A 24,656-nucleotide genomic window follows, 5' to 3' on the forward strand; every position below is an offset into this window, starting at 1 on the left:
ACAGCCACTCCGTCTTATCAGGGTTGAGTTTGAGTCTGTTGACACCCATCCAGGCCCCAACAGCCTCCAGACACCGGCACATCACTTCCACTGCTTTGTTGACTGGACATGGGGTGGAGATGTAAAGCTGGGAATCATCAGCGTACTGATGATACCTCACCCCACGCCCTTGGATGATCTCACCCAGTGGTTTAATGTAGATATTAAATAGCAGGGGGGAGAGGACCAACCCCTGAGGCACCCCACAAGGGTGTTTGAGTTTGAGAGGGAAAAACCCCTGAAAGGCTGCAGCTGAGAAAGAGTGTAAATCATTTGGCAAACGCTGAATAGCATTCCTACAGGAATGGCACATGTAAGGAATCTTCTACTTACAACCATGTGTTTTGGCACTGTTTGAAGTTATAGCAGCATTGGGGGGGAAATGACTTAAAACCAGTCCTTGCATTTATAACCATTGTAGCATCCATGATCAAAATTTGGGCACCAGGTAAATGGGATGTATTTACAGTACAACATTTACAGTGTCCTGGCATCATGTGGGAAGCACTTGGTACCTTACCAACCAGCTTCTAATAAGCAAGGACAATGTGGAAGCTGAATTTGCTTACTGACCACATTGTTGCCTTAACAACTGCAATGATTTTTTATTTTTATTTATTTATTTTGTCCAATACACAATGAGGGTTTTAGTGAGTATATCTATATACACATAGTAAAATACATGATGAAGTTTATAGAGGAGATACTCATAGTAAAATATATCTAAGAAAGAATAGAACAGAAGATATAGTAATAGAACATATCAATGAAAGAATAGAAGAAGAGATATAGGAATAGAAGAAAGGTATAGGAGATATAGGAGAGCAATAGGACAGGGGATGGAAGGCACTCTAGTGCACTTGTACTCGCCCCTGTTTGCTTAACAATTGTGGCAAAAAGCCACCCCGAGTCTACGGAGAGTGGTGGCATACAAGTCCAATTAATAAAAAGGTGTTATAGAATCAGGCTCAAATCACTTAACAACTGCACCTGGTCAGCATTGGAAATTCTTGCCCCAATTGGGATCAAAAGTCAAGAACTATCTGTACATTTATAGGGAGGATATTAATTTGACATCAGCTGACTTGAATCCCTTCTCATGTCTCACTGTGTGTCTTGGGTCCAGCCTTTCCCCAACCATACATCTTCCAAATGTTTCAGATTGCAATTCCCCATCACCTCAGAGCTATGCTGGCTGGGAATAGTAGAAGCTGTAATCTGACCCATAGAGGGACTGGAGAGGTAGGAAGGAATCTAGTCTAGCATTGTGCCTAGATTAACAGTTCAGAGAATGTTTTTGCACAATGCTCACTGAGTTGAGGCTACTCTAGATGCTTAAATAGCAATACGACCTAGGCTTATATAGAGCTTCACAGTGTTTTATAGCCCTCTCTAAGTCATTTTACAGAGTCAGCATATTGTCCCCAACAATCTGGATCCTCATTTTACCCACCTTGGAAGGATAGAAGGTTGAGTCAACCTTGAGATGGTGAGACTTGAACTGCCAAACTGCTAGCAGCTGGCAATCAGCAAGAAGTAGAATGTAATACTGCATTCTAAACACTCAGCCACCAGGGCTCTTAGTTTCATAAATAACTAGCTAAATATCCATGCTTCGCTATGAAATTATGTGATGGGGCTTGATAAATTGATATTTAAAGCTTGAAAATTAATGAGTGGTTAAAAAAGGTGTTCTGCTGGGCTCTCTGGTATGAGCCTCCCGAAAATTCAAGGATACATATTTCAGACACACACATGTTTGAAAATTCAAAACAAAGTTCTTTATCACAAAATTCAAAAGAAACAAAGCACCCTTTTTGTATTGCAAAGAGCACTCGTCCCAAAACAACCTTGTAGGCTGTACAATTCACTTAATCAGTCCTTAAGTTCTTAGCTAGCAGCTGTGAAGAAACGTCACAGCCCTCCTTCTTCCAACGAAGTGAGACACACACACTTTGCTCTGCTTTGGTTTCAAAGGTGTGAAAAATCAATAAACAAAGTCCGGAAAACAGCAAAACATGGTCCTGAAGAACTGCAATCAGTTAATCTTCCACAGTGGCCAAACCAACACGCTGCTATTTGTATCAGCAGCTCTAATTACTGGAGCCCCACCCAAACACAGGTGGCCTCTCTTATCTCCTGTAATATGTCCTCAATTGGTCTCTTCTATGCATAACTCTGCACCTGCGTGGGTCCAAGACTTCTGCATCTGAATCGACCGAAGATAATGGATATTGGCTTCCTGGGCTGTGTGCCAAGCCCCCCTCTTCCAAGTCACCCCCCCACCTTCTTCTTCGTCCAAGGAAACTGCACTACCTGACTCTGTCGGCAATAAAACAGGTTTATGACATGTTGATGTTTCCCCTGCATCCACCTCCACATTCCTTGGGGCAGGAGCTGGGCCAGAGCCAATCACAACAAAAGGGACTTTTTTTTTAGTTAGATATGATAAGCTAGGTTTCTGTTACAGATGAAGACATTATTTGAATAGCATAGACTTTCAATTTGTTCCCTCAGATTAATTGCTAAGGACCTCCATATAAATAATATTCCTGATTTTGCTCTCTGGCTGGGGGATGACCAGGCTGTCAGGTGAACTGACTCTGGAGCATGCCACATACAACTAGCCATGAGAGAAACAAGCAGCTTCCCTTACTTGTGTTTTCCTAATCACATCTGTAAATCTTTTCTTGTGTTTTTGCCTCTTTTCCCTTAATGTTACAAATTCATCTGAACTGAGGAGGAAAATAATATGGGGGTAGAGAATCTGTCTCTGCCTATCAGCATTCATTGGTATTCATCTGGCTAGCCTGGCTTAGCTCAACTGTTCTGTAGCAAAGCTGCTTGCTGCTGTGAAAGCAAAACTGAAACTGAAACTCCTCTGTTTGTGTTTTGCATTTGGATCATATTTCTTTTCTGGTGGGGAGGGGGAGTAGAACTCCTTAGCATCAGAGCTCATTAATAATAATATAAGAAATACTCATGCTCTGATGGTAATTTTGAAAAATCCTTTCTTAGTGAGCACCAAGAAGCCAAGTGGAACATATGTGGCAAATCTCAAATTTGTACACTTTACGATTCTGGAGATTTCATGACAGTTTCTCTATGCTGCTACTGTTGGCTTCACAGACTGGCTTATTCACAATGTATTGACTAAACTAATGTTAGCTGGGTTCACAGCAAGAAGCAAACCACTGAAACCACATTTGGATTTAATGCAATATGAGACCTCTGCTGAGTTCATGGGCAAAAGCCAAACAGCTTAAGGTACCTACGCTTCCTTATTGAAATTTCTCTCGGTAATTTGTATTACAGGCTGCAATTCAGCCTTTCAGAAACCATGAAGTGATGGGAGGCGTGTGATACCTGTCATGGTTTGAAGCATTACGTATATGAAGAGCAGGCAGATGGCAGTAATGGGTATATGAAGGCAGAAAACAATGAAATGTGATGAATTCAGACTTCTCCCCATTGACCTTGGGAAGCTCAGAAGAGGTTTTTCTGCCTTTTTTTCCCTTTAAGCAGAAAACATTTTTGGCATTAAGATTCTGCACTGTTTCCTGATCCATGATTCTTTCATATTCTTCCTAAAGAGTGAGGAAAGGAATTATCCCAAGATATTCCAGCATGCTTCCTTCTTGTGACTCATGCACCTTGCTGGACACGTTCATCCTGAATTCTGGGTATCTTATTTGTAAAATGGGGAAATTCAGGAAAAAAAATGCAATGCAATTAATGGCAAATAGGGGCATAAGATAGAATTGAATTGAAAAGATCCGTTCTCCAAATACAGTGGTACCTCGTCTTACGAACGCCTCTTCTAACAAATTTTTTGAGATAGGAACCCGGTTTTTAAGATTTTTTTGCCTCTTCTTCTGAACTGTTTTCACCTTACGAACCCAAGCCTTACGAACCCAAGCTGGGATGAAGGGGTTTCTTCCCCCCCCTTTTTTTTTTGAAGAAAGAAAAGGGAGAGGTGGCTTGGAGGGGGAAAGAGTTTGCATTAACAAAAGTAGGAGAATGGCATGCTTGCAAAGGCAATGAAAGGGTGTCTAAAAAAAGGGGAGGGGCGCCCCCCCTTGCCTTTCTTCCTTCCCACTCACCCTTTAGCCTAGCCTTGCTTCTTCCACCCGCCCCCTTTCGCTGCTCCTCCCTGCCCTCTGTTCGCCTCCCTTCCAAAGTTTGGGATTTTCCTGAAGGATTTGCACGCATTATTTGCTTTTACATTGATTCCTATGGGAAACATTGTTTCGTCTTACGAGCTTTTCACCTTACGAACCTTGTCCTGGAACCAATTAAGTTCGTAAGACAAGGTATCACTGTACTTTAAGCACACTGTGGAAAAGGACAATATTGATATGATGGATGTCTTTCTGGGGTAAACTGATAAAAACAGGGGAGGAAGGATTTACAAGAAAGGGAAAAAAACTCTGTCTCATTTCTGGTAGACTGTTACAAATTTTTATGTTCAGTGAAGGGCCACATGTACCTTTCCCTACTGGATCAGTCCCGGAGGCTGGCATGGGCATGTGCACCCCTGAGAATTTGCATGCACAGAAGCAAAGAAATCAGTGAAAATTGCTGAAATCTCGTGCAAGGACATTTGCCCATGCGAGATTTCTGTGATTTTTGCTGATTTCTTTGCTTCTGTGGATGCGCAGAATCAAAGAAAAGCTGAAAATCACCAAAAAAAAAAAGGTGATTTTTGCCGATTTGTTTGCTTCTGTACATGCGTGGAAGCAAATTCTTGCATGGTGGTGTGTGAGGTGTGGTGGGGATGCACAGATGTGCATGCATCACCATTTCTGCTACTGGATCAGCGATCCCAGGCGTACCGAGGGCAACCCCATACTGTTTATGTTCTTTTCTTGTCCTTTCTCTTTTCCCCTTCCACAATCACTTTTGTTTTCTCTTTCCCTTTCTTTCCTTTTTCTCCTCCCCCTTTCATTTTATTTGCACTTTATTTTTCCCTTTCCTATTCCCGGGTGTGAATATGATATGGGGTTTTCCCCTGTGTCTGTGTGTGTGTTTGTGTGTGCGCACGCGTCTTCAAGTCAATGTTGAACCTTGGCAACCAAATAAAGATGCTGCTGCAATTTTCTTGGCAACATTTTCACTAGTGATTTGCCACTGGTTTTTTTCCTAAGGCTGAAAGAGAAGTCTAGTTCAAAGTCACCAAACTGACCTTGTGCCTAAGGCAAGATTAGCATTCAGGTTCCCCCCCCCCACTAGTCCACCTACCTTAAACACCAGATTAAATGAGCTCTCTTATTGCCATTTTATTATAATTTATCATATAGCTGCCTTCAATGTTTTCCATAAAGTAAAACTGATACACTATTAAGCAGTGATGATGATACTCTAAGCCAATTACTTTTCTAATCTACAGAGCCATAGTGGTGCAGTGGTTAGAATGCAGTACTGCAGACTAACTCACTGCTCATTCCAGGAGATCAATTTTGAATGGTTCACAGTGGATTCCTCCTTCCAAGGTTGGTAAAATGAGAACCCAGATTGTTGGAAGCAATCTGCCGATTTTGTCCACAAGTTAGAGTGGGTGTATTACTCTAAGTTCTATTGATTGGGTGGGTGGGTGGGTGGGTGGGTGGTTGGTTGGTTGGTTGGTTGGTTGGTTGGTTGGTTGGTTGGTTGGTTGGTTGGTTGGTTGGTTCCTTCCTTCCTTCCTTCCTTCCTTCCTTCCTTCCTTCATTCATTCATTCATTCGATTTCTATGCCGCCCTTCTTGATATTGCTATTGTTAATCAAATTGCACTGATTTTGTAACAGCAGCAAAACTTAGAGAGGGTATATTACTCTAGGTGTTATTTATGTATTTATGTATTTATGTATTTATGTATTTATTTATTTATGTATTTATATATTTATGTATTTATGTATTTATGTATTTATTTATTTATTTATTTATTTATTTGATTTCTATGCCGCTCTTATTGCTATTGCTATTGTTAATCAAATTACACTGATTTTGTATCAGCAGCACAGTGCTTCCACTTTATTTCCAGTGCCAATTCAACCCCTAAAATAGCTTGGGGTTGGTATATTTTAAGAGTGTCTCCTTTTGTATGAACCTCTCCATCATCATCAAAGACCTTCCTGAACATCTCTCAACAAAGGCAGTATTGCCGGACAAGATTTTCTAAAGGTCAGATTCTATTAGCAAATTCTCAAGAGTAGTTATGCTGGTCCTTTATTATGTTCTTAGGGGGATAGCAATTAAAACTCTTTGTCACCAAACTATGAATGATGACATTTTGTGGGTGTTTTATCTTTTTGTCCCTATAGTATTGAATTGTGTTTTTGTTGTCACTGTTGCTGTAAATTCATTTGGAAAATTCATTTGGAAAATCATAGGTAGCAAATAAATGTTTCTACAAATACATCAAGTTATATATTTGGTTCCATGCCAGTCAGCAAAATGTTTTGAATAGATGCTTGATCGGAAGCACTCAGGCACTGATTGACTTTGTTATCCTTCAAAGACACAAAAGCAGAATTTCTCTGCTGGCAAAGCAAGCTGCTCCAACCCTAATAACTTTCCTCTCCCCTCAGCTGTCCACCTATAGATTCATCCCTCTATTTCTAGTTGCAGCTTTAGAGTTGCTGCCTCAAATCTTTATTCTAACTCCCTGTTCTTCAAAGTACCACTCCATCCTTGTACTCCTAATAACTGACTTCAGCCTAAGAAAGATGACTGACTATTATTATACAGTAGATGAATATTTCATGAAAATGCTTTGCCAATCAGGGGTGGGTTTCTCCTGGTTCAGACTGGATCGCCCGAACCAATAATGACTCGCTGGTGATGTCATGATGGTGCCATGGATCTCAATTGTCGGTGCCAGCCCGTGGGTGCCGGCATTTTTTTTAAAGATTTTTTTTCTGATTTTTTTTAATTGTTTTGAAGGGTTTCTTTTCCTGCTGCTGCTTGAAAAAGGGTCCTTCCACCTGCCCCTGGGTTTATACTTATCTTTATTCCTTTGCCCAAATGATGAGCTCCTCAGCTGTGTTTCAGGCTGATTATAGCTACTGAGCATGCGCAGAAGCAGAATGGCACAAGGGGATGCGCGCAAAATGTTGCGACACGAACCGATGGCGAAGATAAGTGGAACCCACACCTGGTGCAAATGGCAATGCAAATGCCAATGGCCTATTTGGGAAGACCCTCACATACATAGAGGATACTTGGATATTTGGTCTGTAGAATGGAAAAAAACCCCCAGAAATTTCTGCTTTAAATGTTTTATTTCCCAGAAGCAGTACCTGGACTGGTGAACCTGTGTCAGATCTTCTCACTTTGGCCTTTTCTCTCTTATTCTGGGTATAGGCTCCAAAATATGCAGTGATATTCAATTTGCCTTGAAACTTCTAGTTCTCCATATTTTTTTATATCCACAGGGCATAAAAATGATGTAGGTGACCTCCACGTCCCTTCCAGCTCTATATTATCCACTGAAACTCCATCTAGTGCCAGGTTTGTAGTCATTCCTTCTTCTCTTTTTTCCCTATCTCCCTTTCTTTTTCTATCTTTCCTTTTTTTCTCTCTCCCTCTCCCTCTCTCTTTATACACACACACACACACTGTTTTTTTGCTGTGCAACATGCGGTTGTCGGGGGAAAAAATTAAACTTTTTTAATACCATTTGTTTTACTACCGGTTCTTACTATTGGTACAATTTTTTACTACCGGTTCTGCAAACCGGTAGCAATTTTTACTATCAGTTCAGGTGAACCGGCCTGAACCGGTAGCATTTCACCCCATTCCAAGGCCCTTCAAATCCTGATAATCTTCTAGGTAGTTAGGTCAGGGAGCATCACATGAACTGTTGAAACTTTATTTCATTCTTTTTCTTTACGTCCTCTTTTACTGCTTCAGGTGTTGAGGGAGGAAAAATGTTCTGGTTCTTGCTCTTCTGAAGATCTCAAACTTTGTTATTTGATGCTGTTGTAATGTGTCTTTGATATTGTCTCTTCATCTTCTTCTGAGTCTGTCTCATGTTATTTGACCTTCTCCTATTTTTCTATGTATATGGAATCCCAAGAAATGATTGTAGAGCAAATAATGACAAGAACTTGGACCGTCACATACCTCCCAGCAACAGATAAGGACCCACAAGGTTGGTCTTCTCTGAGTCCCGTCGGCTGGACAGTGTTGGTTGGTGGGGCCGTTTGGGAGGGCCTTCTCGGTGGTGGTGCCAGCTCTCTGGAAACAGCTGACCCCAGAGATCTGCACTGCCCCCACCCTCCTGACATTCCGGAAAGCTATGAAAACTTGACTCTGCCAACAGGACTGGGGCCATTGAGCAATACCATCTAGCTCTAGCCAAGAAAAAATGAATGATTTTATTCTTAGGGGTTTTATGAATGAATCTCAGTGACCGGTCAGGTCCCACAGAGTCAGCCTTCTCCAGGTCCTGTCAACTAGATAATGTCATTTGGTGAGACCTAGGGGAAGAGCCTTCTCTGTGAGGGCCCCGGCCCTCTGGAATCAGCTCCCCCCAGAGATTCGTACTGCCCCCACCCTCCTTGCCTTTTTGAAGAGTCTAAAGACATCTATGCTGCCAAGCTTGGAGTTATTCTCCACCCTGGACAATGAATGTATAATGTGTTTATTGATTGAATGGTTAAGTATTTTAATTGGTTCTTTAGTTTTTTAGTTGTAACTGAATTTTAAATATTTGGATTTCGATATACACTCCTCAAAAAAAATAAAGGGGACACTTAAACAACACAATATAACTCCAAGTAAATCAAACTTCTGTGAAATCAAACTGTCCACTTAGGAAGCAACACTGACTGACAATCAATTTCACATGCTGTTGTGCACATTCAACTTTCTACAGAACAAAGTATTCAATGAGAATATTTCATTCATTCAGATCTAGGATGTGTTATTTGAGTGTTCCCTTTAATTTTTTGAGCAGTATATATTGTCTTTTTTATATGTTATAAACTGCCCGGAGTCCTCGGAGAGAGGCGGCATATAAATCCAATAAACTTAAAGTTAATTTAAACTTAAACTTTAATTATTTTTGTATTGTTTTTAATTGTTGTATGCTGCCCAGAGTCCGGAAGGAGTCAGGCGGCCTATAAATCTAAACAAACAAACAAACATGAAAGCCTGACAGGATCTCTCTTTCCCAATACCAAAGAAAATCATAAGTGGGGGAGCTTGAAATCCTTTTTCAACTCATCATCTTGTTCAGGCTGAAGCTGATTTCTTTGAAATCTCTCTTACCTTTCCTCATAAAGGTTTCTGTATACTCTTGTAAAGGTAAAAGAGAATGGCCTTGAAGGACAGGACAGGAACAACAATGGCCAGGCCAACAATTACATAAAAGGGATTTGAGTCCTGGGCAAAATAAGTAATTTGACAGAAAGAGTTGGACAAGTCCCTCCTCAGTTCACATGAAGATAAAGGGAGGTGGGGGAACCTTATTTAGACTTCCAAGATTCTCTTATAATAGCTGTTAGGGTAAAAGTAGTATTGACCTACATGGTATTGGTTTCTTAGTCTGGCAGATGTTGTAGAGCAGGGAGCACTTCAAGTGGTTTTTTGCAACACTCCATCTTCCATTTTTCTCTTATTTCTTGATGGATTCCCACTTGGGTTACTTATCCAGTCTCACTGGCATTTTGCTTGAGCCTTTTCCCCCTGAGTCTCTTCATGCCAAAGAGCTTCTAGTATCTGTTACTTGGATTATGGGATCACTTCCCCTCTGGTTACTCTTTGAACAGCTTATTATTTATGTGATTTATATAGCCACCCATCTCACACAAGTGACTCTGGCCATTTTAGAAGATTAAAACAAAACAGCCACCAAACGTAAATCCCTACTGCCTAAAGATAAACTGTTAATCCCACTCATCCTCAATAGAAACAAAGCTCACCAACTCCCTGATCCAAGTGTCTGGAGAAACAGCCCAGTCTTCAGTGTCTTTCAAAAGAATAACAGGATTGGTGTTATCTGAATTTTCTTTGGAGGGATGGTAATGTATGTAGTAATTGTTTAAAAACGTATCTATTTCAGATGAGAGTGCAGAAGCAGCTGAGTGCATTTTTAGCCATAGTGTAAATCTGATCATTAATTTATTAGACAATATGTAAATTTTAGAAGTTAAATTGGATTGTTTCACTGACAATTTTTGGGCAATATGCTGCTGCGTCTGTCTTAAATGGTTTTGCTTTTTTAATTGCTATAAATTAGGGATTTTTTTACTATGTTTTCCTGCTTTTGTAATATTATTACAGTGTGTAAAATTTTATAAATACCTATTGACTTTACTATTCCAATTATCATAACTGTATTTTGAACTATTGCTCATTATGCATCTTATTAAATAGTACAGTATAAAGATGATGAAGATGATGGAGAAGATTGTGATAGATCAGAAGCAACGTGAGAAAATATTATTTTACTGAAAGAGTAGTAGATGCTTGGAAGAAACTTCCAGCAGACATGGTTGGTAACTGAATTTAAACATGCCTGGGATAAACATATATCCAATCTAAGATAAAATACAGGAAATAGTATACGAGCAGACTAGATGGACCATGAGTTCTTTTTCTGCCGTCAATCTTCTATGTTTCTATGTTTTTATAATACAGGTAGTCCCTGACTTACGACGGGATCTGTTCCCATGGACCGTCGTAAGCCGAGTTTGGTGTAAGTCAGAATATTCTGATTTACACGAATATTCCGACTTACATGGCGGTGGCAGCGGCGGCAGCTTCTTCAAGGAACCAACAGCCGGCGAAGCCTCCGGCTGAATGTTCGGGTGAGGGGATCTCTGCGGTGGGCGGCCTCGGAGGCTACAGCAACGCAGCTCCGAGAAGGACCGGCTGTTGGTCCCTTGAAGCCGCCGCCACCTCCATTTGGGCGAGAGGATCTCCGCAGGGTCTCCAAAGCTGCCGGCCACCACGGAGATCCCTTTGCCCAAATGGAGGCAGCAACGGTGGCTTCGAAACTGTCCCTAGGTCATTGTAACGATGAAACATCATACGTCGGGGACAACGTAACCCGGGGACTACCCGTAATGAAATCCTACTTCAGAATGCAAGTGGGGATTCATATGCATGTTTTTTAAGGGTTATTTATGAATTTGATGCTATTTGATGTTTTTATTGTTGTTATATTGTTTTTTAGTTGTTGTGATTATTGTGAGCCACCCAGAGTCCTGCTAGAGTTGAGTGGCATATAAATATCACAAAATGATAAATAAATAAATAAATAAACAAACAAACAAACAAACAAACAAACAATGCTTCCCCAACCAACCAATTAATCAATTTCTATATATGAAAACTATTATCAGTTGACAATCTGACAAGCTTATTTTTTAGTTCTGTGAACGGCACATATGTATTAGAGGGAGCATGACACCACAAGTGTTCTATCTTCAGTTTTAAATGATAAATGCAAGCTAAAAGCTTACCATCTCTCCTTCCGTTTTGAGAAGTAGATCATGACACTCTAGATAAAATTATTTGAAGAGACATACTGAAAGGTACAAGTAGCTGGTTCATCTATGCTAATTCCTTTTTAATGAAGACACTATTGATTAAATAGAAAGAAGAGGAACTTGGCAGGAGTGTTTAAGCATAGGTTTCTATTGCAACATAGTCTCTCTCAATGGAAATCGATTAACCTAAGAAAGGATAATAGAGGAAATTTTAAAATATTATGTCTTAATGCCTTAAAAACCAGAAATTAAGGCAAGCACCTCAGTCCGGCAAGTTTATATCTATCCTTGAAAGCAAATGAAATGTATTTGGAACACATTAGCAGTCAGGGGTGGGCTGCTGGGGGTTCTCAGGGGTTTGGGAGAACCTCTAGCTAAAATTCTATGCAGTTTGGAGAACCCACAAATCTCACTCCTGGCTGCCTCCCATCTGCCCCTCCCGGGAGTCCCCACATGGCCTGTTTTGGATACAGGTAAGTGGAGGGCACAGAGGCTCAGTAGGGCTTCCTATTGGAAGTTCAGGAAGGCCAAAAATGGGCCCATTTCCAGCCTCCAGCGGGCCTCTGGAGCCTGGGGAGACAGTTTTCACCCTTCCGGAGACCCAATGAAAGCCTCTGAAGCCTGGGGAAGGCAAAAACAGACCCCTACACTGTGGTGCCGGAGGCCATGCATGTCAGGGCCACACACACCCAGCAACCAGGCAGAGAACCCCTTTCTAAAAATTTTGAAGCCCACCTATCTGCTGTATAGTATTTTGCAAGAGTAATGGGGCCGCTAATCAGGCGATTTATCTTCTGGATCCAGCCACAGAAGGGATGCATGATTTTATGGTTTTTAAATTGTTTTTGATGTTTAGGTTTTTTTGTTGTATTCTGCCCAGAGTTGCAGAGTCGGGAGTTGGGCAGCATATAGATTTAATAAATAAATAAAAGTACCTGCAAAAAAAGAACAAGGATTGGAACAGGAGGAGCCACACGGAAATACATTAGGAAAGATGAATGCTTATCAGAGCAAGCATAGAAGGGATTACAACAGAAGCTGACAGAACAAAGGACAAGCCTAGTGAATAAAAGAGACAATTAAAAACAAGTGACTGTAAGACTCAGGTGCTGTGAGGAGACCTTGGATGAAGTTAGGAATCTTTACAGAGGAGTTGTGAATGGCTCTGTGGAACAGGAAACAGAGACCAGATATCCGAAGGCTGATATTTGCAAAAGGAGAATAATAATTGAAATGGTAGTTGATGATTCACAGCTATAGGAAAATATATATGTGAATTGGAGAATGATTGACTTTAGATGTGGCATCAACAGAGATATTTGGCTTCTGGAATGATGGTCTGAATTATCAGCATTATGGATTTCTGACAGGAGATGGGGTTAAGCTAGGATAGTTTAAACAGTGTTCAGCTGCTGCATATAAAAGGTTGACAAAGAGGAGTTCAAATCACATCCTTTAAAGCAAGGACAGTGTTTGCTGATAATATAAGAAAAGATAGAGTAGGGAGTTGGAGTAGATGGCCTACAAGGTCTCTTCCAACTCTAATAATAATCTAATCTGTAAATTTCATATATCATCTCTGAGAAATCCTGGAGAATTGGTGAAGTGACAGATGAAGTTTAACTCATAATTTCTTCTTTATGGTTACTCAGTAAGCCCAGGAAAAAGTACAGCTCCTTTAATATTGACAATTCTGCCACAATTCCACAGGCAGAATCCTGAAAGAAAACTAGCTTCAGTTTGACAACAGTTCACAACAGCTTCAGTTCAGACTGATCTCATTTCCTAAATCAGTTTTATTTATTTATTTATTTGTTTGTTTGTTTGTTTGTTTGTTTATTTATTTGACTTCTATGCTGCCCTTCTCAAAAAAACTCAGGGTAGCATGCAACATTGTAAATGCAAACAATATATGTGAGAAATCTAATTATTTTTGAAAGATATACAAAATTATCAAAAATCTAAAATCCCTTATGCAATCATCCACATCCATCCAATTCAATCATTCATATCGGCCAGGGACAATCTCGTGGCTAACAGTCCCCACGCCCGCCGACAGAGGTAGGTCTTCAGAGCGTTATAAAAGACCAGGAGGGAGGGGGCAGTGCACATCTTTTGAGGGAGTTCATTCCAGAGAGCCAGGGCTGCCATAGAGAAGGTTCTTCTCCTAGGCCCCGCCAGATGACATTGTTTGGCCGATGGGACCTCGAGAAGGCCAACTCTGTGGGACCTAACCGGCCATTGGGATTTTGCTCTTATGTTCAAGACATATGCCAAAGCCCACTACAACAATATCGCCAAAAAAGCTTCTAGAGTTGTTAACTTGATCCTACGCAGCTTCTGCTCTGGCAATCTCACACTACTCACCAGAGCCTAAAAAACTTTTGCCAGACCCATCCTTGAATACAGTTCATCTGTCTGGAACCCATACCACATCTCGGACATCAACACCCTTGAAAATGTCCAAAGTTTATAAACTGTATAAACAAATTGTGATATATGTATCTATAAAACAATAAAAAGATTGGAAAAAAAAGAAAAGAAAAAGAAAATGTCCAAAGATACTTCACCAGAAGAGCCCTTCACTCCTCCACTCGAAACAGAATACCCTACAAAAGCAGACTATCAATCCTAGGTCTAGAAAGCTTAGAACTACGTCGCCTAAAACACGATCTAAGTATTGCCCACAAGATTATATGCTGCAACATTCTACCTGTCAATGACTACTTCAGCTTCAATCACAACAACACAAGAGCACACAACAGATTCAAACTTAATATTAACCACTCCAAACTTGACTGTAAAAAATATGACTTCAGCAACCAAGTTGTCGAAGCATGGAACTCATTACCTGACTCAGTAGTGACAACCCCTAACCCCCAACATTTTTCCCTTAGACTATCCACGATTGACCTCTCCAGGTTCCTTAGAGGTCAGTAAGGGGTGTGCTTAAGTGCACCAGTGTGCCTTCCGTCCCCTGTCCAATTGTCTCTCCTTATCTCATTTATCTTTTCTTCCTTTCAAATATGTTCACCTATACTTTTATATCTTTTCTTCTATTCTTTTCTTTATTTATATTATTACATATCTATTCTCGTCAATGTGTATTATGTATTGGACAAAATAAATAAATAAAATAAATATGATTTCATACCTTTTCTTTTTCTCTCTGTTAAGCAGTGCCTTGCTGGATCGAATGCTTACCCCATCTAATCCAGCAGTCACAGTAACCCAGATGTGCATTCCTCCTGGTTTGGACCAGTTCACTGGAACCAGTAGTGACCCGCTGTTAATGTCATGATGACATCACAGAACTGGTTCAGTCGGTGCTGGTTCATGAGTACCACCATCTTTTTATTTAAAAAATTCAGAATTTTTAAAATATTTTAAAAAAAAAAATCTGGATTTTTTTTTGTTCTGCACATGTGCAGAAGCTGAGTTTCTGGCACTGTGCATGTGGTCGCCATCTTGTTTTTGACTTTTATGGGAAGGATATTTTTTGGATTTTTGGTCACTCCACATTCCCCCTTGCTATAAGGTGCAGCCATGCAGCCTGGGAGGAAGCGAACCGGAAACAAGGTAAGTCAGAATCCACCCTTGCAGTAACCAACTGCATAAGGAAACCAACTAGTCTCCCAATAGATGAACTTTTGAAGCAACCATATTGTCTTTGAAGCTAATAGCCCTTCATCCCCATGATCTCCATGAATCGGTCCACCTCTTTTTTGAAGTCAACCCAGATGGTAGCAAGCATCACAATTTATGGTAGCAAATTCCAACATTTGATAATTGTTTCAATTTTTTTTCTGTCCTGATTCTTCCAGGATTCAATTCCAGGGACTAACCTTTTGATTTAGCATTTGGGGAATGGGACCATTACTCCTCCTTGCTACTTTATCCACTTCACGGACAATTTTGTACATGTCAATTACACCGCTCTCATTTATCTCTTTCCTAGACTAAAAAGCCCCAAATGTCACAATCTTTCCTCAGTCTTCTTAATTGCCTTCCTTAGAACTGTGTCTAGTTTCACTACATCTTTTTAAAGGTGCAGTAACCAGAACTGCACATAATACAGTGTTCCCTCGATTTCCACGGGAAATGCGTTCCGAGACCGCCCGCGAAAGTCGAATTTCCGCGAAGTAGAGATGCGGAAGTAAATACACTATTTTTGGCTATGAACAGTATCACAAGCCATCCCTTAACACTTTAAACCCCTAAATTACCATTTCCCATTCCCTTAACAACCATTTACTCACCATTATTACTGGTACTTACCATTGAATAAGACACTTAGTGATCCTGATATTTATAAACATTATTTATTAACAATAATTATTATTATTTTGTTATTTATTTGCAAACATTATTAGTTTGGCGATGACATATGACGTCATTGGGTGGGAAAAACCGTGGTATAGGAAAAAAAGCTGCAAAGTATTTTTTAATTAATATTTTTTGAAAAACCGTGGTATAGGCTATTCGTGAAGTTCGAACCCACGAAAATCGAGGGAACACTGTATTCCAGATGCCAATTTGGTTTAGTGATTAAGGAACTAGTCTAGAAGCCAGGACATAATGAGTTATAATGAGTTCTGCCTTAACCATGAAAGCCTCCATGATTTTGGGCCAGGTCAATTCACCTTGCAGAGTTGTTGTGAGGAAAATAGGAGGAGAAAATATTGGTTATGTTTGTTGCCTTGAATTATTAATAAAAATAATAAAGGTGGGATAATAAAGTACATTAAAATTTAATTAAAAGGGATTGCACCATTGATTTATATTAATCATTAAAATGTTGGCATCTCTATTTCCAGTACTATGTTTTTTTTAAAAAATATATTATCCCTAATATGTTTCTGGCCTTTTTTACGGTGGATATACACCTTCATTGACTCATTATTCCAAAGTGCCTTTCCTCATTATTCACTGTGAGTTCTGCACACACACACACCCCTTTGGCTGTGTGAGTAGTTAGAAGTGTTGACATTAATATGCATCATTTTACACTTGTCATGTTGAATGACACCTGTCATTTTGATGTCCCTAATATGAAGAGATCCCAATATTGCTATTTTTATATGCATATTGGACTCACTTGTCATGCCTAAAAAAAAAACCCCATCTGTATACAGGTGTCGATCCAAAAACTTTGTTGTTTTGGTTTTACATCATGATGTAATTTTACATTAAGATAGCAATAGTAGTAGCCTTGACATTTTTTAAAGCAGGCTTGTTGCTTGTTCCTTTAAAGGGTCATTCATAGATTTAGAAATACTTTGGTGAGTTGGCCAGCATGGCCCATCCCCTTTCTTGCTGACGTCTGATTCTATTGCATATCAGACTTTTCCCAGTGGAGCTGGAGAATGAGTTCAATGAAAGCTGTCTGCTTGCAGTCTTAAAGGGCTGCAGGCATTTGAATTACTATTTCCTCTGCTTCTGCTTGGCAGCAACACTATCAGGAGGGATGGTGAGTGCCTGGGATCATCTCGCAGAGCAGAAGTAATCCATTAGTTTCTTCTCTATCAACAGCTTGAGAGGATCTCCTGCACGCTTTGAAAGAAGGCTCAGTTCTGCAGAGCAAGGAATGAGGATTACCCTGGCTAAATAAAAGTTGTGGCTTCCTAGTCTGAGATAATGGTTTTTTCTGTCCCAGTGATTGCCCTTGGAGCTACATTGGGGACTGCTACTAGCCTCCTTGCCTTATGTGGTCTTACCTGCTTCTGCAAATATAAGCGACTTGGGAAAGGAGGCTCAGACAAGGAACGGGATCTGGAGAAGGAAAATGTCAAACCTAGTGTGCTTCAGACACTCCATCAGGTAAAGCAGTGCATTGATTTTGTTTTCTTCTGCTTTCGGAGATGCTGTCGCTTAACAAGTGTAGATTTTGAGCAAGGTCACTTAGTGTCTGTGATCATTTAAGATTTATAGCAATTGTCTGTGTTTGCAGAATTTCAGAGTCTATACAAAGGAGGGGGGAGAGGAAGGGGGCTCAGGTGGCATATGGGATTACGAAAGCAACAGCCAGACAGCTTTTGTTATGAAAGAGAAAGATGGAATAACAAAGATACAGTGACTTCAGTCTGTCTAATAGCTGGTCAAGGTCTAATTGATGGAATACTGAAGCTTAGATGCCAGATAATAACAAGCTTAGATGCCAGATGATATAATTATCATTCTTTTATCTACAAACACCTATGTCTTTTGCAACACAGGAAAGTCTTGTGTGTAACTAGTATGCTAAATTCTGGGCAAGTGTCAGGCATAGTAATATATACGCTGGTTAAAATTTCAGACAGACAATAACATCTAGTTTGCAATGAACAGATACTAATGAAAGATATTAAGACAGCTATGGTGAATATAATGTTATTGCATAATATACATTTAATTGTCCATAACACAGATCAGATGTGGTAGGTTAATCTTCTTGAATCATTTCAGGATTTGAATAATGCAGCATATTGAAAATTGTCATACATAGGATTCACAAAAGAGGGAGAGGAAAAATGACAAAATGTGTGTCATGATACAATCCCGCGATTTACATAAGTAAAAGTGGAGTTTACACTATGACATCACTATGTAGCATCATCATTTTGATGTGATACTGGTCTACGGAGAGGGGCGGCATACAAATCTAATAAATAAATAAATAAACTGTGAACATTTATGCTAACATATCAATAATAGGTGAGAATGACAAGACTAATTAAGCAAAGGTGTCAATTGTATGGAATGAGGATTCAAGTTCCCTATTCATGGATATGGTAAAATAGTTTTCTAGTATATTCTGATCAAGCATAATGTGTGCTATTTGCTTTTGCTTTAACATGATGTGAAAATCCTCCCCTTATAGCTTGTTCAATAAACTATGTTTAAAAATATTATTGGTTAGAATTATGTATGAATGCATCCATTCATTCCTAAGTTTAGCTATTTATTTGGAAAATGGTGAACCACTCTGTTCATTGGTTTTCTTTCAAGAGATAAATAGAATGTATCCAAAATTCAAATTAGATATTAAAAGGTGTGAAATTCAAAGCCATTCTTTGTTGTATCAAAAGATATTAATAAATAACTTAGGACCAAATTACTCATGGGACCGTCTCCAGCCTCATTTATCCCAACAATGGTCAGAGCCCACAGAGTCGGCCTTCTCCAGGTCCCGTCAGCCAAGAAATGCTGTCTGGCGGGCCCTAGGGGAAGGGACTTCTCTGTGGCAGCTCCGACCCTCTGGAACCAACTCCCCCTGGAGATTCACACTAACCCCAGTCTCCTGGCCTTCCGGAAGGCTCTCAAAACTCACCTTTGCTAGCAAGCCTGGAGCCATTGAGCTTTAACACTCTGCTCCAGCTGTTAGCATGACTTTGACATGGAGGAGTATGGTTGTATGATTTTCATGATTTGTTTTTTTTAGATTAGTTTTATAATTTAATTAGTTTTATAATGTATGTTTTTTGTATTGCTTTTATATGTTGTGAGCTGTCCTGAATCTTCAGAGAAGGATGGCATATAAGTTCAATTCAATGAATGAATGAATGAATGAATGAATGAATGAATGAATGAATGAATGCATGCATACATATATACACACACGAATTGATTCTGGGATTGTGCTGTGTGTGCCCGCTTGATTGCTTGTGCAAAAAGTAGTTCTTTAGAACTGTTAGTAGTTCTTTTTTTAAAAAAAATATTAGAGTTGGAAGGGATTTTGTAGGTCATTTAGTCCAACCCCCCATTCAAGCAGGAGTCCCAACACCATTTCAGATAAATGGCAGTCTAGTCTCCCTTTGAAAATCTCAAGGGTTGAAGATCTCACAACCTCCGCAGGCAAGCTGTTCCACTGGTTGATCACTCTCACCATCAGAAATTCCTCCTTATTTCCAGGTTGAGTCTCTCTTTGGTCAACTTCCATCCATTATTCCTTGTGTGGTCTTCTGGTGCTTTGGAAAACAGCCTGATCCCCCCTACCCCAATGATGTCACAGAGCTGGTTCTGTCGATGTATCCATGGGTGCCACCATCTTCTATTTTGCTTTTGTGCATGCACAGAAGCTAATTTTTCTTCTGCATACAGGCAGAAGCTATATTTTGATTGCTGCGTGCAAACGGCACAACCCTGAACAAACCAGAAGCAGAAGGATCCAGAACCCACCCCTGAGTCCCAGATCTTCTCAGATTGATGGACTCCTGAATTTGAACCCTTTTTTTCACATTGGGGAAAAGTTAAGAAAAGATTTTAACCCTTAATGATATTTCACTCCATAAAACTCTGAATGGTCTCCTGCTACCCTTTTGCCCTTTTTTGATCAATGGAAGACACTGATCCTTCCTATCATGAATCAACAATTTAACTAATAAAATCATATCTTGTTCCAGCAGAGAGAAAAAATTAATTTGATAACTGATCACAATATTCAACTCAAGTATCTGAATTTAAATTTAAAATATTGCTTACAAATATAAAGATTTGTTCCTGTTTTTTACCTTGAAAAAATGCACACACACAAATATGGTTAGGATTTGCATGATGCAACTGTTTTAATGATTTGTAGTCAAATTAATTAATTAATTAATTCATCAATCAATTGATCGATTGATCGATTGATTGATTTATATGCTGCCCCTCTCTGCTGCATCCACACTCCTGATCCTTACCATTTCTTCCAAACTGAATCTAAATCACTGAACAACCTAGTGTGTGTATGTGTGTGTGTGTGTAGCTTTAACCTCCTTTCCACACATACATAGAGCATACATATTAGAACCTCATCCCACTCATGTTGGAAACACCAAGATACTTGCAGGTTGAAATGATTAGTCAGTGATATCATTGTTGCCCAAAAACAATGGTTGGAGGCTCCTTTCATATCCCCATGATATGCCCACTAAAGTGGTACCTATTTATCTGCTTGCATTTGCATGCTTTCAAATTGCTAAGCTGGAGCGAATGCCAGGAGCTTCTCCCATCACACAGCAGCACTCAAGTTGCAAACAAGAGTTTGCTGATTGTCAGCCCAATATTCTAACCATGTGAGCCCCCACACTCCTTCACCTTAGAATTATATCTATAGATACTGGAAATAACAGAAAGACAGATACATATATCCATTTGCTTGAAATAGATGTTTTTTTAATTATTATTATTATTATTATTATTATTATTATTATTATTATTATTATTATCATTATCATTATCATTATCATTATCATTATCATTATCATTATCATCATCATCTATTAGATTTGTATGCCGCCCCTCTCCGTAGACTCGATCTTGATCTTCATGAGATAAATATTCTGCTACTTCTGCTGTTTAAAAATGTATATAAGCCATATATTAAAAACCATGAAATGACAAAAAGGACTGTTTCCCAATCATTGTCAATTCATTTTCAAAGGCAAACAAAAGAGGGGGGGAAAGATATAGAAAAGCCAACTGCTTTCCAATTCTTTTGGGAAAGGGACAATTTTTTTTATAACTCCTGGCTTTATAGCCTTATAGAAAGCTCAGGGCCCAGGATTCAACCTTTTTTGAGGCCCAGCAGAACCCCTTCCTCCAAGACTGTGTTTATCTACCAAACCCAAAACATGAAAGAATGCAGAAAAAATAATATCAAGGAGAGATAGTTCTCGAAGTCATAAATGAAACCCATAATGCAATTCATCACTAGTAGGTTGCTATCAATTCACACCAGTTCAGTAAACCAGTAGTGGAGACTCCACCCACATTCCACCCAATGTCATCAAAAATGCTCTGTGCATGTGCAGATGCATTGCACATGTGCAAAGTGCCTGCATGCTCCCATTCCCGAACCGATAGCAAAGGTAAGTGAAAGCTACAACTGGCATGCATATAGCATTCCACACAACATATATCATATAAGACATACACGCAGTGCTAGGAGATTATTAATTAATTAATTAATTTATTATTTATTTATTTATTATTTAGATTTGTATGCCGCCCCTCTCCGCAGACTCGGGGCGGCTCACAGCAAGATACAGCAAATCATGACAAATCCAAATAAATTTAAAATATTTAAAAAGAACCCCATTTACTAACAAACACACACACAAACATACCATGCATAAATTGAACATGCCCGGGGGAGGTGTTTCAGTTCCCCCATGCCTGACGGCAAAGGTGGCTTTTAAGGAGTTTACAGAAGGCAGGGAGAGTAGGGGCAGTTCTAATCTCAGGGGGGAGTTGGTTCCAGAGAGTCGGGGCCGCCACAGAGAAGGCTCTTCCCCTGGGGCCCGCCAACCGACATTGTTTAGTTGACGGGACCCGGAGAAGGCCCACTCTGTGGGACCTAATCGGTCGCTGGGATTCGTGCGGCAGAAGGCGGTCTCGGAGATATTCTGGTCCAGTGCCATGAAGGGCTTTAATCCCTTCTCTAAGCCATTCTGTTTCCAAAATGATTTGGAAATGTTTACTTTTCTATCAAAGGTGAAAAAAGGTGAATGAATAGCAACATCTCTGAGCTCAATTGTGGTTTAGCTATGATCTCTTTTTGCTGTATACTGTATGTATAGTGTGTAGTTGAAGTAAACAATTGCATTTCTTAGAGGGGGATAATAAATCACCTTTAATCATACTGCCTTTCATATGCCTTTTCCTTATCTAATGTCCCTTTTCATCATATATCTTTACCCTATAGGATAAGATTATGGTACACACCAATAATATTTTAGTTAAACAAATGTAGAACATTAATCCAGTTGCAGTTTGTTTCCATCCTTCAAAAGAGCTTATACCAAGGGCCCATAGATTATAGCCCATGGATTTCTCACTTGACTAAATCAAAGTTGCAATAATTTGCAATAACATTTTAGCCCTAAACATTTCTGCAACTTAGGTTAGAGTGCAAGAGAGTAATGGGAACAGGACCATTTAGTGATCCTCGGGGTTGAATATGGATATCTTTGCATAGAACAATAATGGACTATGAAATATAATATACTAATAGAACATCTAGATAGAAAGATACTGATAAAAGAGAATATTTGTACCATAGAGTCCTTGTGCTGCATGAACTTGGTGCAGTGATGATGTTATCTAGTTTGCTAATGAAATGTTTGCAACAAATGTTTGCAACAATGAAATGTTTGCAACAAAACCACAGAGACCAAGGACCCCAGAGACGGAAAGAGTCTAGTTATTGCATTATATACCATAGTCTATTGTTACTATATGTGTTAGTTAGTTCACTGGGAATGTGTGTGGGACAGACAGAGCCGGGGGGGGGGGGAGGGGGGAAGAAGTGGAAAAAAAGATCTTGAAAAGGAAAGGGCATAATGTGATGATGAAGTACTGGGAAGAGACTTAGGTTTAGTCTCCAGGAAGACCAATTAAAAAGAGGGTCTCCAACAGCAAAACTATCTGGATACTTGGGTAGTTGGTACCACTCACAATAGATAGTTCTGGATTGTTGAGTTGGAATGACAGTGAGGCAGGAGATGGGGGTAGTTTACATGAAAGAATAATTTGTTTATTACTATAAAAAGTATTAAATTGGATCCTTTGGGGCGCAGCCCTAATTAATAGATCTGACTCATGTTGCTTAGCAACTAGGGGGTCCAAATAAACATGTACTATACTTCTTGCATGTTTTTTAAAAAGACCTATTGCATTCTCTGCTCTGCTGTAAAATGAGAGACCTCTGCTTAGGGAAGTTGAGCCTGGGATGTGTAGGATGATCTATTTATATACAGCATAGTTTCTCCATTTATGAGCCACCCCAATTGCCAAAGTGACTCTATGGGATGTTCATTATTTTAAAACAACAGCAGAAGCAGGAAAACAACAATAACAATAAAAACATAGAAACAATGAACTCAATCTGTATAGTCTGGAGGACAGAAGGGAAAGGGGGGACATGATCGAAACATTTAAATATGTTAAAGGGCTAAATAAGGTCCAGGAGGGGAGTGTTTTTAATAGGAAAGTGAACACAAGAACAAGGGGACACAATCTGAAGTTAGTTGGGGGAAAGATCAAAAGCAACATGAGAAAATATTATTTTACTGAAAGAGTAGTAGATCCTTGGGACAAACTTCCAGCAGACGTGGTAGATAAATCCACAGTAACTGAATTTAAACATGCCTGGGATAAACATATATCCATCCTAAGGTAAAATACAGGAAATAATATAAGGGCAGACTAGATGGATCATGAGGTCTTTTTCTGCCGTCAGACTTCTATGTTTCTATGTTTCTAACATATAGCATACATTACACTGCTTTGGGTGGGGATGGGGTTCAGCAGTGGGTTGCTCCCAGTTTGGACCAGTTCTTAGAATTGGTAGCTCTGGCGGTGGGATGCTCCACGCACCTGCTCAGGACACTTATGCGTATGCGCAGAGAAATTGTGTGAGCAAGTGAGCAAACTGGTAGCAAAACCATTTACAACCCATCACTGGTGGGGTTACATTAAAAGAAGCATTGAAAAAACTATTCCTTCCATGTAATGACAATTCAGCAATTTAATCTGATACCAGATTTTACTTGTAATATAGAGATCATGGTATATGCAAACTCTCTTAGGCTTTCTTTTCTGTTTTTCCTGTGCTACAGAGGTTCCATGAAAGCCTTGAGATTTTACCTTTAAATGAAATAGCTTTTGAGATACTTAATGCCCAATAAATCAGGACAAGGGATTGATCACACCATTGAAATGTGAAGCAAGTGAAGTTAAAATCACAATTACTCTGCCTATTCAGAATCAATTTTCTTATTCTTAGGTTTCAATTGTAATGGAATGATAGGAAATCTGTCCCTTCATCCAGCAGGTTCTTTCTTAGTTCAGAGAACCTGTAGCGGAAATTTTGAGTAGTTTGGAGAACCTGCAAATTGCACCTCAGTTTGGCCCCAGAGTGGGGTGGGAATGGAGATTTTTGCAATATGCTTCCCCCAGGAGTGGGGAGGAAATGGGGATTTTGCAGTATCCTTCCCCTGCCATGCTTATTAAGCCATGCCCACCAAGCTACATCACAACCACCAAGCCACACCCACAGAACTGGTAGCAAAAACCCCCATTGGATTTCACCTCTGTGTCCCTTGAATGTGAATCTCTAGTGTCTGTTTCTCTAGACATATTCACTATCTGCCAATGAGCAAGGATCACACCTA

General features: G+C 39.7%; 1 protein-coding gene across 1 annotated transcript in view; it reads left to right on the forward strand.

Moving 5' to 3' along the window:
* Positions 1-17,157: 17,157 nt before the first annotated feature.
* The window catches only part of SYT13 (synaptotagmin 13), a 39,459-nt gene continuing 31,960 nt past the window's right edge, over positions 17,158-24,656 (forward strand). Inside the window, exon 1 of the mRNA XM_070734835.1 lies at positions 17,158-17,340. Coding sequence (XP_070590936.1) covers positions 17,158-17,340 — 183 coding nt within the window. The remainder of the gene's footprint in view (positions 17,341-24,656) is intronic.

Source organism: Erythrolamprus reginae, chromosome 1 (assembly GCF_031021105.1).
Source record: "Erythrolamprus reginae isolate rEryReg1 chromosome 1, rEryReg1.hap1, whole genome shotgun sequence".
Lineage (NCBI taxonomy): Eukaryota > Metazoa > Chordata > Lepidosauria > Squamata > Dipsadidae > Erythrolamprus > Erythrolamprus reginae.